Source organism: Hemicordylus capensis, chromosome 1, assembly GCF_027244095.1.
Source record: "Hemicordylus capensis ecotype Gifberg chromosome 1, rHemCap1.1.pri, whole genome shotgun sequence".
Lineage (NCBI taxonomy): Eukaryota > Metazoa > Chordata > Lepidosauria > Squamata > Cordylidae > Hemicordylus > Hemicordylus capensis.
Genome location: NC_069657.1, coordinates 108,076,384 through 108,093,701, shown reverse-complemented (window position 1 = coordinate 108,093,701; position 17,318 = coordinate 108,076,384). Strand labels below are relative to the sequence as shown.

Sequence of the window (17,318 nt, the reverse complement as noted above, 5' to 3'; positions counted from 1 at the left end):
CTGTGATTGGACCAGAACTTGAGGGGGTAAGTATAAAATTATTATTTGGGGAAAAGGGGGGAGGTGTGTGAATTTTGTGACCCTGTGTGCAAGAGATTTCCATACGGAAGCGTGAAAGAGGAGGGCCAGTACCGCAGTTCTGTCCCTTCGCGAGAAGGCCAGTCGGGAAAAGCCCGAGCGCAAGTGTGTGTGAATGTGAAAAGGGTCCATACTTAGGAGGTTGGCCTGGGAATAGCTGTTCGACCGGGGGGTGAGAGGCCTGACCCCGTTTCTGACCCCACCTGTCCACCACAGCCGGTACGCTTAGGGGGGAACGAAGTGCCCAGAAACCAAGCCCGGGGAGGGGACGGAGTACGTCCCAGAACCCCAGCCCAGTGTTAGTGGAGATAAGGGAGGCAGAGGCGTAAAAACCCGTTAGGCTATTCTTGCAGGGTGGGCTGATCAAGGTTTTAGGTTGGTTAGGTTGGATCAGCGTTACGATGGGAACAGTAAATGGGAAATTGGGAACGAATAGTAAAACTACCCCTCTTCAATGTCTTCTGGACCATTTTAAGCAATTCAAACCTAAGAGCTCTGAAAAACTTACAAAGCGCCAGCTGATAAATTTATGCCAAATTGTGTGGCCCACGTATTTTCTGGGCCAAGATTTACCTCGCTGGCCACCCGAGGGCGCTCTAGATGTGCGAATTAACTATCTTTCCATCTACTTAAGTTTAAACTTTAAAGATAAAGAGTGGCCATATATGGAAATGTTTTTGTCTTTGAGCACCCGACCAGATCTTTGTGAGGGTTGCAAGGCAGGATCCTTGCCCCCTCCAAACCCAGCCCTTGTAACAAAATCCATGGGGAGCCAGATCCACCCTGTGGTGAAGAAACCAGTGCCTCAGGAGGCGGCTGCCTCCGTGTTTCCAGTAACTCCCCCGGCCCCTTCCATACGGAAGGTTGAGGAGGAGGATGATTACCCCTACGATCGTCTTTCTCCTCCCCCGCCCTACCCAACTGCCCCGCCTGCGGTTCGGCCTGGAGAGCCATCACAGGGACCGTCAGGGATGCTTTCTCCCGGTTCCCTCACCAGGCAGACCATACAGTTTGTCCAACAGGTTATGGGAATGTCCCCTACTTGGGACTCCAGGGGTCAGCCATCCACCCCATCTGGGGCATCCACCCTGTCGGGGACAGGGACCTCTCCCGGTTCCCTGGAGACATCGGGGTCGTCCCCTCAGGGCGCCATCACCCCTCCAGAGGAGGAGGAGAGTGATGACTCAGATGCAGGGGACACTGCAGGGTCCACTCCTCAGAGACCAGTCAGGACCACGAGGGGAAGACAGCCTCAGAGATTGGGGGCTGTGCAGTGTCCGCTAAGGGCAGTGCCTATGGGACAAAGACTGGTTTTAGTCCATACCCCCTTTTCCACTTCTGACCTTCATAACTGGAGACAGGGGCTTCCGCCGTATCGGGAAAGCCCCCAGAAGTATGTGGATCTGGTGGGTCAGATAATTTCCACCCACCGGCCCCACATCCCTGACCTCTTCACTCTCCTTACTGGCCTTCTGAGTGAAGATGAACTCCGCCAGGTGCTGAAGGAGGCCCATGCGTCCTATGCTGCCTGGAGAGGGGAGCAGGTTGCCCAGGGGCGCTATGATGCGGGCAACTTGCCAGAACCTCTGGCATTGATCAGCCCTAACCCACCAGAGCCTGCAACCGACCCTAACAATGAGTTGGGGAATGTCTTGATCATGGCAGCGCGAACTGCCGTCTTGGACGGACTCCGGAAAGGAGTCCCAAAAGCTATTAACTTCCATAGAGTGTATGAAGCGATACAGGGACCCCAGGAGTCCCCCACGGAATTCCTGGTGCGTCTGAAGGATGCCTTCCGTCGCTTCACAGACCTGGACCCAGAGGCTCCGGGAAATGAAGCGGCTATAAAAACAGCCTTTATTGGCCAGTCAGCCCCAGACATTCGGAAGAAGTTGCAGAAACTGACAGCCCCATCCGCCCAACCCATGGAAACCCTCATACAGACTGCCTTTCAAGTGTTCCACCAGAGAGGGGAGGTGGAAGAGGTAAGGGAGGACCAGAAGATGCAGAAACAGGCCGCCCTATTGGCAGCAGCCCTGCAGCCCCAGACTGCCCTATTGGCAGCGGCCTTGCAGCCAGTCTTTGGCCAGCCAAGAAGGAATGGTGGGGGCCCCAGACCCCGGCCCCAAAGCCGGTGCTTCTATTGTGGCCAGACAGGCCATTGGAAGAATGAGTGCCCCAATCGGAAAAGGGAGGCCGATGCTGCCTTCTTCCCAAGAGAGGGAAGAGGGAGGGAACAATCAAGCCTCCCCACGGTGGGGGGTAACCGTTACCCCTGCCCAGTCCGTAGAGGAGAAGCCCAACCTGGGAGTGCCAGGCCACAGGGGCCACCCGTGAGGGGACCTTATCCCCTCATGGCAGCAGAAGCTTATGAAGACTGAGGGTGTCCCAGAGGCTCTCCCCTGTTTGCGACCCCTGAGCCTCTAGTGGAACTTTGTGTTTTGGGTCGCCCTCAGAAATTTTTGGTAGATACAGGGGCTACCTATAGTGTGTTGGCTGGACACAGGGACACAGTCCCTGCCCTCACCACTTTCACCACTCCAGTGGTGGGCATTGGTGGGGAACCATCCCGAGCGCCAGTCACTCAACCCGTCCCAATAACCCCATCAGTCAAACATTCCTTTTTGGTACTCCCAAAATGCCCCCTTAATCTTTTGGGAAGAGATCTTTTGTGCAAACTAAGGGCAGACATCCATTGCCGACCAGAGGGACTCTCTTTGTCCTTCCCACCTGAAACTGCTTACATCTGTTATCTGGAACCCACACTTGGTCCCGAGCCCGCGGAGTGGAGGGAGGTAGACCCTGAGGTCTGGTATACAGGGACACCAGGATTGGCCAAATATGCAACCCCTCATCAAGTCCCACTGAAACCAGGGGCATGCCCAATTTCCGTGCGGCAGTACCCTCTCAAAAGGGAGGCCCGCATTGGACTCCAGCCTATAATTCAGGCTTTCTTAGAGGCCGATCTGCTGATGCCAGTGTCCAGCCCATGGTGTACACCCATCCTTCCCGTACCAAAGTCGGATGGATCATGGCGGTTTGTGCAGGACCTTAGGGAAGTAAATGCCCGAACACTCCGACTGCACCCAATGGTAGCCAATCCCCACACCATTTTGACCACCCTAACCAGAGATCAAACTTGGTACGTGGTAGTGGACCTGAAGGATGCTTTTTTCTGTGTTCCCTTGGCCCAGGAGTCACAGCCCATCTTTGCATTTGAATGGTTAGATCCTGATGGTCCCATATCCCATAAAAACCAGTTCTCCTGGAAGAGGATCCCGCAGGGTTACTCTAACTCGCCTTCCGCCTTTCAGCGGGCTCTGTCCGCTGATTTGAGCCATTTCCAGCCACCCGCAGTGACCATCTTGCAATATGTGGATGATCTTTTGGTCGCAGCAAAAACGGCGGACGAAGCGTCCGCACAATCGGTGGCATTATTAAATCACTTGGGTTCCTGTGGGTACAAAGTTTCCAAGTCAAAAATCCAGTGGGTATCCCAAAAGGTCCGGTATTTGGGTTATGTTTTGGAAAAAGGTACTCGGTACCTGCATCCATCCCGTATCCAAGCGTTGAATGATTTAAATCCTCCCCAAAATGTGCAGGAGCTCCGTAGTTTTCTGGGAATTGCAGGATATGGGCGACTGTGGGTCCCCGGGTTCTCTGTCTTGTCAAAGCCTCTGTATGAATTGACAGCCTTAAATATGGCTTGGGAATGGACGGGCACCCACCAAAGGGCGTGGGAAGCTATCCGGTCTGCTCTAGCCTCTGCAGCAGCCCTGGCATTACCCGACCGGACCTTGCCCTTTGAGCTATTTGTACACGAGAAACAAGGAGTGGCCCTGGCTGTTCTTACCCAGACCGTGGGTCCGGCCAGGATGCCAGTAGCCTATTTCTCCAAAAATTTAGACAGCCCAGTCAAGGGGTGGCCAGCCTGCTTGCAGGCCATTGCGGCAGCGGCAACGATGGTTGAAGAGGCTTTAAAAATCTCTGCAGGGAGCCCGATACATGTACAGTCCCCTCATTCTGTGGCTGCTCTCCTAGATCAAAAACTACCGGCCTGGGCGACCTCAGCCAGACTTACTCGCTATGTGTCTATTCTCTTGGAAAATGACTCAGTGTCCTTACATAAATCTAACTGCCTCAATCCGGCTACCCTGCTCCCTTTGCCAGCTGTCACCCCTGTCCATGACTGCCTTAGAGTCTTGGCAGAGACGGTGGGTATACGTCCTGATCTCAGGATGGAGCCCATTGTTGATCCAGACCTCTCCCTGTGGACAGATGGGTCTTCTTTTGTCCTCAACGGACAAAGGTATACAGGGTATGCTGTGGTCACTGAGGAACACCCAGTAATCTTAAAAAGACTGCCCCCACAGTGTTCTGCTCAAGTGGCCGAACTTGAAGCCCTGATCGCTGCTGCCACCTACTGCCAGGGAATTCGAGCGAATATCTACACTGACAGCCGATACTCATTCCTGGCCGCACACACCCATGCTTCCTTATGGAAGGCTAGGGGCTTTAGGGGTGCAGATGGAAAAACCTTAAAAATGAAGCCGCTTCTGGAAAGACTTTTCTCGGCCCTTCTGCTGCCCTCAGAAATAGCTGTGATTCACTGCAGGGGGCATCAGACAGATGATGGCCCCGTGACACGGGGAAATCGCCTGGCTGACACCTGTGCCCGACACGCGGCGCAAATGGAAAGGGAGGAGGTCAGAGGACTACACCCAGCTTGGGAACCGAAGGGGACAGCATGTGTGGGAGCCCTAATTCCAGTCACCCCCACCCAGATGCCTTCAATCTATGATGCAAGGGACCACCTAAGCCCAGACGGGAAATGGGTGAACGGGTGGTGGGTGGTGAATGGGCGGATACAACTCCCTAGTGCCCTAGTCCCCCATGTCATTAAGAATATGCATACTAGCACACACCTTGGAGCGCGCACCCTTTACAGGTGGCTGAAGCAGAGGTACAGCAACAAGGGGCTGCGGCAGGCATGCCGAAATGCCTCAAAAACATGTCCAATATGCCAAAGGAACAACCCTAAAACAGGGGTGCCAGTCCCAAGGGGAAGGCTGCGCACTGCCAGGTACCCTGGGGAGGCCTGGCAGGTGGATTTTACTGAAATGCCAAAACAGGGAACCAAACATAACCTCCTAGTGTTTGTGGATCTGTTCAGCGGGTGGCCGGAGGTGTTTCCAACCCGCACCCAAACAGCCCGGGAGGTAGTCATGGCCCTGGTTGAATCCATAATTCCGAGGTTCTCTGTCCCAAGGGGCCTCGAGAGTGACAATGGGCCTCACTTTACCTCAAAGGTGGTTCAGGAGGTTTGCAAATTGTTAGACATCCCGTGGTTTCTGCACTCTGCATATCACCCAGAGTCCTCCGCGAAGGTTGAAAGAATGAATCAAAGCCTGAAGATTAATATTGCCAAGCTGTGTCAGGAAACTAATCTGAAATGGCCTAAGGTCTTACCCTTGGCCTTGACCCGGGTCCGAGCGGCCCCATCCTCTCGACTGGGATTGTCCCCATTCGAGCTGGTGTATGGCCGCCCTTTTGTTGCCTCGGAGCTGATGGACCCTCCCGAAACCACCCAGGCATACCTTAGAAAACTCGTAGGGGATCTGTCTGCTTTATCTCTCCAGGTCTCAGCAGCCTTGCCGGTGTGCCCAGATCTACCCACTACAGTGCACCCGGGGGATTGGGTCCTGGTGAAGGAACTACATCCCAATTGCACTGAGCCCAAGTGGTCAGAGCCAAAGCAGGTCCTTCTCAGCACACCCACAGCAGCAAGGGTTGAAGGGTTGAAAGCCTGGGTCCATATCTCCCGCCTGAAGCCAGTCCCAGCACCAGCAGACGAGTGGGCGTGTGAGCAGTTAGGCCCGTTACGCCTAAAGATCCAGCGCCACACCCAGAGTTCTCCACCCCCAAGAAGTCAGGAGGCGGCAGTCTTGCATACCGGGAGGACCGTTCCTGTCCACACCGACCTCCCTGCAGACCCAGACGAACAACTGGACTTCGTGTATATCGGGGACGGCAAATTCATTGATGTAACTGATGTTGATGGGTGTTGATCTGTGGGACAAGTGGTGGGAGGTGTTGGCTGTACTCTTTGCTGTTTCTGTTGTTGTCCTTGTTGTTTGCTGTTTCCCCCGCACCTTTTGCGGCACACACAGTGATGATTTGTGGTTTGGTCCTAGTGGTCTTAGGGATGCTTGGGATGGGCCGGGGAACGAACGCTACCTCCGACCCTTTGACCCCCAGCCTGTGTATCCGTAACAGTGGCCGATGGACAGTATATTGGGACTGGGTGTATAGGGATGGGAGGGTAAAAACACCTATAGCGTTTAAATGGAACGCAGGTCACTACCCTGGAAGGTGCACACACACCCTCTCAGTGGACCCTAACATCTGGCTGAGTGTCCACAGACATCAGTTGGACCACTGGCCATGGGTTCCCCAGAGGGTCAGTCTTTTTGCCCAAGAGCTATACCAACAGTGTGTTGTCTTTCGACATTGGGCACCGGGCACATGCTGGGATGCCGTTTTCACCCTTCATGGAGGTCTACAGGGATCACGGTATGGGTACGTAGGCCCTTACCCCACAGCCATGGCTGTTGACTGTGGGACAAATGGGGAGAGACCTGTGCATTCCCTGAGGGACCTCACTGAGGGGTGGATGGGATTGTGCAGGGTGGGGATTCCCGGGGGGCGGTCACGCCGTCAGGCCCCCTCCACCCAGCCAGCTATGGCTGCCTGCTCTCACTGCGTGACCACTACCCTAAATGGAAGAAACATATCCCAGACCTTGGTCTACCACACTGCATATACATGCAAAGGAAAAACCGGGGAAATTTGCCTCCAAAATAACATAACTTATAAAACCTGCATAGAGAATGGAAAAACGGTATGTCACACGCCAGAGGGAATAAGAAAACAGGTTCGAGTTTGGGTTTATGGATACTCTACAGGCACGAGGAAACGGCTTTCCCTTCTGGCATCAAATGCGTCAACCTACAGTCAGGAGGGGCCGCTGATAGTCTGCTTCGATGTGTGTAAGGCCATGGATATTGGGCAGGGGCAGGGATGTGGGGGCCTGAGCTGGGAAAGGACATATCGCCAGAACCGCTACTACTTTTATGATACAAATAGGTACACCAGGAGGTGGGGGGCGTTCTTATGGTACACCGACCCCCAAAAACCGGTGGACGGACCCCAGAAAGCATTTCAAATGTCACATGGGACAACCACCGCCCAGTGCAACAGGCATAAGTGTACCCCACTTTGCTTATCCTTTAACAAGGAGGGGGATGGGAACATCGAATGGAGATACAGTCTGGGAATAGATGCTTCAGGTAGCGACCCATATGGACAAGTGAGTATCAAAATCTATAGGGGAAAGGAGCCTACAAAACAACACCAGGTACATACCACATTTTGGAAAGAAATGGGGACAGTAATTGAAATACCCCCAGTTACAAAGAACCTTTTTATAGACTTAGCTGAAAAAGTAGCAGCCAATCTCCAGGTGAAAAACTGTTTTGTCTGTGGGGGAACAAATATGGGTGAGCAATGGCCCTGGGAAGCAAGGGAGCTGGATCTTACAAATATCAGCAGCTCCCCAAACTTAACATGGACCCACACAGGGAGACCGACGAGGTGGATACTCCAAAGCCCAATCTTAGGAGGCAGATGCTTCATTCGCCTCGATTCGGGGGAGTTTAATGTCTCTGTTGGTACCCTGACCTGTGAATCTGGATGGGTCTGTAATGGAACTACCACCACTTATCAGAACTTTGGCAACCAGACAGCCAAGCCACCCAATAACCCCTTTAATAAAGACACACAAGGATTCCTATATAACATCTGGGAGACCCCATGTAATACCAACATGGAATGGAGGGCCCCAGATAACCTATATTGGATTTGCGGAACAGCTGCCTATGCTGTTCTTCCTGGAGAATGGTCAGGAGCTTGTGTATTAGGGACCATCAAACCAAGTTTTTTCCTGCTGCCCATACCAACTGGTGAGCGCTTAGGAGTGCCCGTTTACCAGGAATTAGGAAGAGCAAAAAGAACAGTTAAAATAGGGCAGTGGGAGGATAATGAATGGCCCCCAGAACGCATCATTCAAGTGTATGGCCCAGCTACCTGGGCTCAGGACGGGTCATATGGCTATTGCACTCCAATATACATGCTAAACCGCATTATACGCTTACAAGCTGTCTTAGAAATTATTACTAATGAAACCTCTTTAGCTTTAACTCTCCTAGCAAAAACCAATACTCAGCTTCGAACAGCAGTATATCAAAATCGCTTAGCTTTGGATTATATACTAGCCACTGAAGGGGGGGTATGTGGGAAATTCAATTTAACAAACTGTTGCCTCCAAATAGATGACAATGGAAAGGCAATCGAAGAAATAACAACTCGAATGAGAAAGTTAGCGCATGTTCCTGTCCAACAATGGACAGGAATCCTGGACACCGATGGGTGGTTTGGGGGGATTTTTGGAGATTGGAAACGTGTCCTTTTCATCATAGTACTGGCCTTTGGGGGAATAATGCTATTACCATGCTTGATACCTCTGATCCGGTCAGTGGTGTCTCGCACTATCGAGGGGATGCTAGTGGTAACAGCCAACCCTAGGGACCCTGATACCCCGGCCAGGGCTATGATCTTACGGACAGTGCCCAAGGAGTGTGCACCATTTTTGCTCAAACCAGAATATGAAAGAGAATCTACAGTGTAGGGAGATTCATGAGCAGAAGCTCAGAATCTTAAAATGGAAAGGGAGGAATGTGAGGGCTAGAAAAAGCTGTGTTTTGCCTTTAGCATAACTGTAGCCATTTTGCTTCTGTAATACTGCTAAAAGCTGATTAGGAAATAAATGATAGTAAGAAATTGCAAGCAAATCTCTTTTTGGGTGTTGTAAGCATTTCTGAGTTCCAGACAGGACAGGAAGATAACACTTGAGAAATGCTTAAGCTTAGAAACCGCAAGTGGAAAGACAGGAAGCCACCTCTTGATATATGTGACACCATGTCTGGAACGACAACTTATTTGAATATAGCCAATAGCATTGATTCTACAGAAAAGGGGAACTGAGGGAGGGGGCTTGTTGCTTGTCACTGCTTGTTAAGGTATAAAATTGATTGTAACTGTTCCTGCTGTGTGCCATTTCTCTCTTGCATTGAAATGGACACCCTTTACTCAGCTGAATAAAGATACTTAATTCTCCTTTCTGGCTTCTTATTGAATTGGGCTGATTAATCATAAGAGTCCAGAGCCAAAATCCCACCAGACTAGCTGGAGGGCTTTTAGCCTTCCCGGAAAACTGACCCCAACAGTAGGAGGAGAGAAAATGCTCATCTGTGAGCCAGGCAGGAGGCATGAGGAATGCTTTCCCTCCACTCTCATTCTGGAGCTGGAGGGAATGAGATCCTGGGCTTGCTGATGCCACCCAGCGAGCCCAGGATACAAATCCTGGGCTGGCTGATGCCACCTGCCTCCATATTTAGCTCGATTAGCATTTCTTGCTCCTTCTACCTTGCTTGTAGAATTCTCATGCTGGACAATTCAAAAGTTCCTCCTACACTAGTGATCATTGCAAGAACAGCACAATCTCATATTATCTTTAGAAGGGTGTGAACTGTAGCAACATCTCAGCTGAAAAGCTTCTACCTACAATTAGAAAATAAAATAGAAATGTTCTCACAACCAAAAATGATGGGTTGTAGAGAGGAAACACAGCTCTTCATTGTTGTCTGGCAACCTGACTTTCTTACCCAGGTCCAAGCTGTTGTATGAGGAAAACAGCTTCTCTACTACCTTGGCATTTGGTCATTTTCATGTGTAAGCGCATTTGCTGAGCTTGTGAGAGGTAGAGCTCTGCACGAACCGGTTTGGCAATCCTTTTACAGACCGCCAAACCAGTTTGGATGTCCAGCGTTTAAGCCAGTTCAGGGGCGTGGATTTTCTTTAAGGTGCAGGGAGGGTGTTCCTACCTCCCCAGCTGCATTTCCCCCTCTGGTGCTCTCCCCAAAATCGCTGCCATGAGGCTTCAGCATACCTCCTTGCAGCCCCATTCAGCATCCTACCGGAAGTGGCCAACACATGTATTTATTCTGTCCACCTCCTGAACATGTTCATGCACATCCCTAGTGAGAGGAAAAACTGAAAAGAGCTGTGCTGAGCCCTTTTGAGGGGTAGCCTTACCTTTAAGCTGGTGGCAATGAAAGAAAGCCTTCTTTTTTCAGGCACCCCATTTATGGAATGCTCTCTCCACTGGAAAGCTCATCTAGTGCACACTCATGTCTTTTCCATGAGAATAGAAGAAGAGCCTCATTAGATCAGGCCTAAGGCCTATCTAGTCCAGCATCCTGTTTCTCACAGTGGCCCATCAGGGGTCTTTGGAAAGCCCACAAAACAGGAAATGAGACCACACCCCTATTCCTGCTGTTGTTTGCCTGCATCTCCTGTTCAGAGGCAGTGTGCCTTTGATTCTGGAGATATCATATATCCATCAAGACTGGTAACCATTGATAGAACTGTCCTTCATAAATGTGTCTAATTCCCTGATATGAAAAGGTTGTAAGGCTGTTATATACTGTTATTTATTATTTATTTAACACTTCTATACCACCGCAAACTCACGTCTCTGGGCAGTTTACAACAAGCAAACAAAAAGCTAAAACATTAGTTAAAATAAATGACCAAAAAAAGTTAAAACAGTAGTTAAAACAAAATAAATGACATAGTAAAAGTTAAAATATTACATCAATTTAAATTTTTAAAACATTTTAAAATGATGATAAAACAGTTAAAACAATATTTAATTACAAACCTGGGTGAATAGGTGCATCTTTAAAGACCTTTTAAAAGTTGCCACAGATGGGGAGGCTCTTATTTCATCAGGGAGCGCGTTCCAAACCTCTGGGGCAGCAGCAGAGAAGGTTCGTCCCAAGGTAGTCACCAAATGAGCCAGTGGATTCTGCAGATGGACCTCTTCTGATTATCTCAATGGGTGGTTGGGTTCAAAATGAAGAAGACATTCTCTTAAATACCCAGGGCCCAAGCCATTTAGGGCTTTATAGGTGATAAACAGCACCTTGTATTTTGCCCGGAAACTTAACAGCAGCCAGTGTAGATCTTTCAATACAGGAGTAATATGAAATCTCTCCTAGATGACCAAGAGACCTACCTGGCTGCTGCATTCTGAACCAGCTGTAGTTTCTAAACTACACATAAGGGCGGCCCCACATAGATCGTGTTACAGTAATCCAGTCTGGAAGTTACCAGCATATGTACCACTATTATGAGGTCATTTATCTCAAGAAACGGATGCAGCTGGTGTATCAGCTGAAGCTGATAGAAAGCACTTCTGGCCACCACCTCAACCTGGGAGACCAGGGAGAGGCTTGAATCTAGAAATACCCCTGGACTGTGTACCTGTTCCTTCTGGGGAAGTGTGATGCCATCCAGAACAGGCAGATCAAACATCTCCTGAGTTTTGACCCCACACAATGAGTACCTCCGTCTTATCTGGTTTCAGTCTCAGTTTGTTATCCCTCATCCAGCCCATTACCTCCTCCACACAGGCATTTAGGGAGGTTATGCCCACTCTCGATGATGTTGACATGGAGAAGTAGATTTGGGTGTCATCAGCATACTGATAACACTGATCAGTATACATCCTTCTGGCTCTCCTGTCAGCTCTTTGACCTCGAGGAGCACTGCCAACAACCCACATAGCCTCTCCCTGTTCCTCTGTCATGCCAGGTCGGTCCAAAATAAATCTGAACTCATCCATGATTTGATCATGGATGAAGGGGCCAACCTGGTATGTATTACCGAGATTTGGTTGGGGGAGGTTAGTGGTCCAGTTTGGTCCCAGCTTCTCCCTCCAGGATATACTGTAGAGGAGCAGGTGAGCGGATGTGGGTGGGGAGGTGGAGTTGCTGTGGTCTATAAGGATAACATCTCCCTTACCAGGGTCCCTGTTAGGGTATCAGACCATATTGAATGTGTGTACTTGAGTTTGGGGACCAGGGATAGACTGGAATTTCTGTTGGGGTACCGATCACCACGCTGCCCAGCGTAATCCCTTACTGAGTTCATGGACTTGGTCGCGGAACATGCATTGGAGTCCTCCAGACTCTTGGTGCTGGAGGACTTCAATGTTCATTTTGGGACCAATCTCTCTGGGGTAGCTCAGGAGTTCATAGTGGCCATGACGACTATGGGCCTATCCCAAGTGGTCTCTGGACCGACGTATATTGCAGGTCAAACGCTTGATTTGGTATTTTACTCTGATCAGGGTGGTGTTCCATGGGTGGGGACTCCTGTGATTTCCCCATTGTCATGGATGGACCACCATCTTGTTAAGATTGGACTTACAATCAATTCCCACCTCCATAGGGGCAAGGGGCCCATTAGAATGGTCTGCCCAAAGAGGTTATTGGATCTAGTAAGATTCCAAGAAGCCTTGGAGGAATTCAGTGTTGGCTTTGCCAGTGATCCTGTTGATGCCCTGGTTGAGAATGTGAACAACTTGCTCACCAGGGCAGTAGACATGATTGCTCCCAAGTGTCCCCTCTGACTTGCTTTCAGATTTGGCCCCTTGGTATATGGAAGATCTATGGGGGCTGAAGCAGCAAGGTAGGCGACTGGAGTGCAAGTGGAGAAAGACTCGACTTGAATCTGACGGATTGCAACATAGAGCACATCTCAGAGAAGCATTTATTATTTCCACTAGGCTGTCTACAACAACCTCCCTGCTAGATCAAACAAGCCATGTTGGACAAGGGTCAAGAGAACAATTGGTAGGCCTCACCGCTCCAAACAGCTTCTTCACATCCTCAGGAGTCACAAACTGAAACCGATCCAGTTGAATCACATAAGAGGAGTTGTTGGCCACCTCCAGCTCAGACAACAAATTAATTGTAGAGTCTCCATCTAGGTTGGACCAAATCCAAGAAATTTTATCTGTGAAAAACTCTTTAAACACATCACAGCAGGTAACTGATGACTCCATATTCTGGTTCAAGGGAGGGGGAGCAGATACTAGTCTCCTCACAACCCTGAACAACTCTGCTGGATGTGAACTCGCAGAGGCAATACGGGCAGAAAAGAACTGCCTCTTTGCTGCATGTATTGCCTGAGCATAGATCTTTAGATGTGCTCTATGTTGTAATCTGTCAGATTCAAGTCGAGTCTTTCTCCACATGCACTCCAGTCATCTACTTTGCCACTTTAGCCCCTGTAGCCTCGTGTTATGCTGTTTTAATTTTTGTGTGTGTGACGAATAGTGGATTTATGCCCAGGCTTTGTCTCAGAGCAAGCCCACATGGAGGAAAGAAAACTGCTGCATCATTTCCTCCATGTTTGCTCAACAAAGGGTGTTCCCTTAAAACTTAAAACTGTCCCTTTGGTAATCGCTGCCACCACACCCACTTTTTAACAGAGTCAATCCCTCCGTTGTGTGGGTGAAATTCCAGGGAACTCTCCTTCTTTAACCTATGGAAAAGTACAGAAAACCCTCCACGTTCAGCCTACATATGAAGAGCAAACTTGGCTGCTGAGCAATCAAACTTGAGACGTGTTTGCACCAGAGTAAAACCTCTTTTTCCTGAGTTAAAAATCCACTCAGAGGCAGATGAAATATAAAGAACAAAAAGAGAAAAACTTTATTCAAAATACTACAGACTGCTTCAGTCTAAGGCTCTCTCAGCTTTGAATTTCAGGTAAAAGAAATACTCAGTACTTTACAAGATTACTTCCAAAGAACACCCCAGCTGGTATTTGGAGTGGCATGCTTTAAAAATCATGGTTACCCTGCTGCAAGAATAATTCAAAAATCACCCCCAGTTGCAAGGAACTTTTAAAAACACCTTTACAGGATACAGAGACTTCTACAGCCCCTGGTTGGATAGAAATGGTTTAGGCTAGAGTTTCTTTGAAGGTTATGTTGCAAAATAAAACACAATAGACCAAGTGTAAGGATTTGCAAAGCACAAAAGGAAAGTACATCATCTAATGCAGGCTAGCTAACACTATTTCATTTCATTATTTCATTTTTAGAAGGAAGGCAGGCGCACGCTTAATAATGCTGTTTCATTTGGGCAACCAGGTCTTGCATTTCACTGTTGCACTGTTTGCATTTTGCAAGCATGCCTGTCTTCATTAAAATTAAGACTTCATTAAAATATTCCCGCATGGGATCTCTTTCTGAAGCCAAAACCCCTTGGCTTTATTTCTCCATGAACTCACCCCAAACTCCAGGAGAGAATTCAAGAGAATTCTCCAGGAGAATTCTCCAGGAGAGAATTCCTGCAATCCTGTCTCTCAAGGATCTGTAGATGTCCTTCCATGAGAGAAGTCTCCAGGCTGGCTGTTTGCCATGAGGCAGCGAGACTTCATTGGGGGTGCTCACGAAGCCTGCTCCTCATCTTCTCTCATCATCATCCTGGCTCCTTCTGAGAACAAAGACCCCCTTCACTTCCTGCCACCAGGCCCTCTAGGTCCTGGTCACCATGTGCTGAGTGGCTGATCCCCAGAGGTCACTGCCTGTCAGTCAGGACAGGGTTCATTTCCAGTTCACTCTTTAGGGTAAGCGATTGCTACAGTGTGGTGTTGGTTTTATGATATTATCTTTATACAGATTTCTCAAAGGCATACCTGTTGCTAATCCCATGCGTGGCAGCTCTCATGAGAATTCACAAGTAGCTGCCGATTAGTGACAGGGAGGGGCGGAAAGAAACTGCTGGCCAGGAGAATGGCCAAGCAGGCAGGGAGAAGAAGTGGCAGCCAGGTTGGCAGCTGGGAGAAGAAGTGGTGGACAGGCCGGCCGGCCGGCCACCGACCGCCATGTGAGAAGGAGAAGCAGCGGCCAGGCTGAGGGAGAATAAACTGGGGCGGTGGGTGGGGGGGTTTGAAATGAAGATGTGGGGAGAGACAGGGAGAACTAGGGGTGCAGATGCTCTATGCCAGGTCAGCTAGTTTTTTAAAATTAATATACCATTCGTTGATATACTGGTGTCACAATATGCACAATGGATCTACACCAAATTCTTCTCTCCGGACTTTTTTATTGCATATATTAAAAGAAAATTAAAAGCTATATATATTAAAAAAACCAGAAATTTCGATGTGCAGATTTTGACTTTAGTGTTCCATGTCTCACTGTTTAAAATCGACGTGAAGAAAGTGGGCAGGATGGGAAGGTGGAAATTGATGACTCACAGCTTTGCCTGCAAGTATAATATACCATTGTAAACATTCACTCACTTAGGAGTGATAATGTTGAAAGGTAGGATATAAATTTATGAATAAAATATTGTGCACAGTAGTAAACACAATATCTTCATTGGCTTCCCCCTGCTTCCATATTCTGCAATCTAGAGTTGGAACATTAGTGGCATTCATAAAATTCAACAGAACTCTCACTCCATGATAGAAAATAGCTAAGAGTAGCCATTTTTAATATAAGCTGAAATAAGTAATGGGGAGATCTTAAGAGTGTGAGGGAGGGTAGATTTGGGGAAAGGGAGCACTGCTGTTTAGCAAGCATATGCAGCCCTTGTTAAAGTTGGAAATAATAGTGACCCAAACTGGGTTCATTGTCTATGAAAATGAAATGTAATGAAACAGATAGCAGAAATTTCAAGTTCTGTGTTTGCCAAAAAAAAAAACCCTTACTCTGTAAAATCTTCTTTGAACTTTCCACTGCTTGTAGAAGGAATATAAAATGATACATTAATGGATACATTTGTTCACATTTGTTTCAAAAACTTGCTTTGCAAGTTTGGGAGCTGAAATCTTAAATACGTTCTAGTAAGAACTGATCTGCCCACTTTCCTTTCACTATCCATACAACTGGACTAAATTGGGTCCAGATAGATTAGACAGTTCATAAGTTAGCCCACTTGCACCTCAAATGTTTATGCATCTTACATCTTAAAATGGGGTGGATGACATCATCACAAACTATGCAATTTAGATAGATAGATAGATAGATAGATAGATAGATAGATAGATAGATAGATAGATAGATAGATAGATCATTGACCAGCAAACATTTACAATAAACCAGTATGTATTTTACAAATAATATAACAAAACCTGGCCATAACAGAAATAATATCAGTGTCCTCATTAGTTAAAAGATAATTTAAATAAAATTCATCAGACCGGCCAGGCAAATTGTCTAACATAGGAGATAAAAGTCTTAAATGGGGTTCCCTATAAAAATCACAATAAAGAATAACGTGCGAGGTGGATTCTATAACTCCTTTGCCACATGGGCAAAGTTGTAAAAATAGTGGAACTCCGTTAAACCTGACACCCAATACTGCTGTAGGAAGAACGTTTAAATGTGCTAAAGTGAGGGCTCGTCTAAATTTAGGGACAAGCACCACATCAAAGTACTTAGCTGGTTTAAGATTAATAACTTGACTCCCTAAGTATAAATCCTGCTTGAGGATTTTTGAGATGTGCCTACAACTCTACCAAATTTGGTCCAAATCGGTTCCCACTTGCACCATGTTTCCCAGCTTGAATCAGGGTGGATAACATCATTACAAAATATGTCATTGAACCGTCCCCATGTATCCCTGTAGCAAATTTGGTTCAAACTGGCTAGGCAGTTCACAAGTTAGCCCAATTGCGCCCCAAATGTTCACACGTCTGCCATCTTGGATTGGGGTGGATGACATAATTACAAATGACACCAGTGAGATGCCCCTATGTGTCATTCACCACAACTGTACCAAATTTGGTTCAAATTGGTTAGATGGTCCACGTGTTAGCCCTCTTGCTCCTAAAAATGTTCATGCATTTGCCATATTAGATTGAGGTGGATGATATCGTGACAAATGACATCACTAAGATGTCCCTATGTGTCACTCACCACAGCAGTACCAAATTTGGTTCAAATCAGGCAGTCCACAAGTTAGCCTTCTTCCGTTTCAAACAATGCATCCGCCAGCTTGGATTGGGGCAGATGACATTACAAACTGCACCATTGAATTGTTTCTATGTGTCACTCACTACAACTATACAAAATCTGGTTCCAAATCAGTTAGACAGTCCACAAGTTAACCCATTTGTACCTCAGACGTTTACACATCTGCCATCTTGAATCAGGGTAGATGACATCATCACAAAATACACAATTGAGGTGTCCCTATGTGCCCCCACGGCTGAAGCAAATTTGGTTCAAATCGGTTAGGCAGTTCACAAGTTAG

The 17,318-nt window shown here is 48.0% G+C and overlaps 1 protein-coding gene across 1 annotated transcript; it reads left to right on the top strand.

The window, feature by feature from the left end:
• Positions 1 to 479: 479 nt before the first annotated feature.
• On the top strand, positions 480 to 6,146 carry LOC128322670 (uncharacterized). The gene is made up of 2 exons (XM_053244410.1): positions 480 to 2,063; positions 2,535 to 6,146. The coding sequence occupies exons 1-2, from the start codon at positions 480 to 482 to the stop codon at positions 6,144 to 6,146; spliced, it is 5,196 nt and encodes a 1,731-aa protein (XP_053100385.1).
• The last annotated feature ends 11,172 nt before the right edge of the window (positions 6,147 to 17,318 follow it).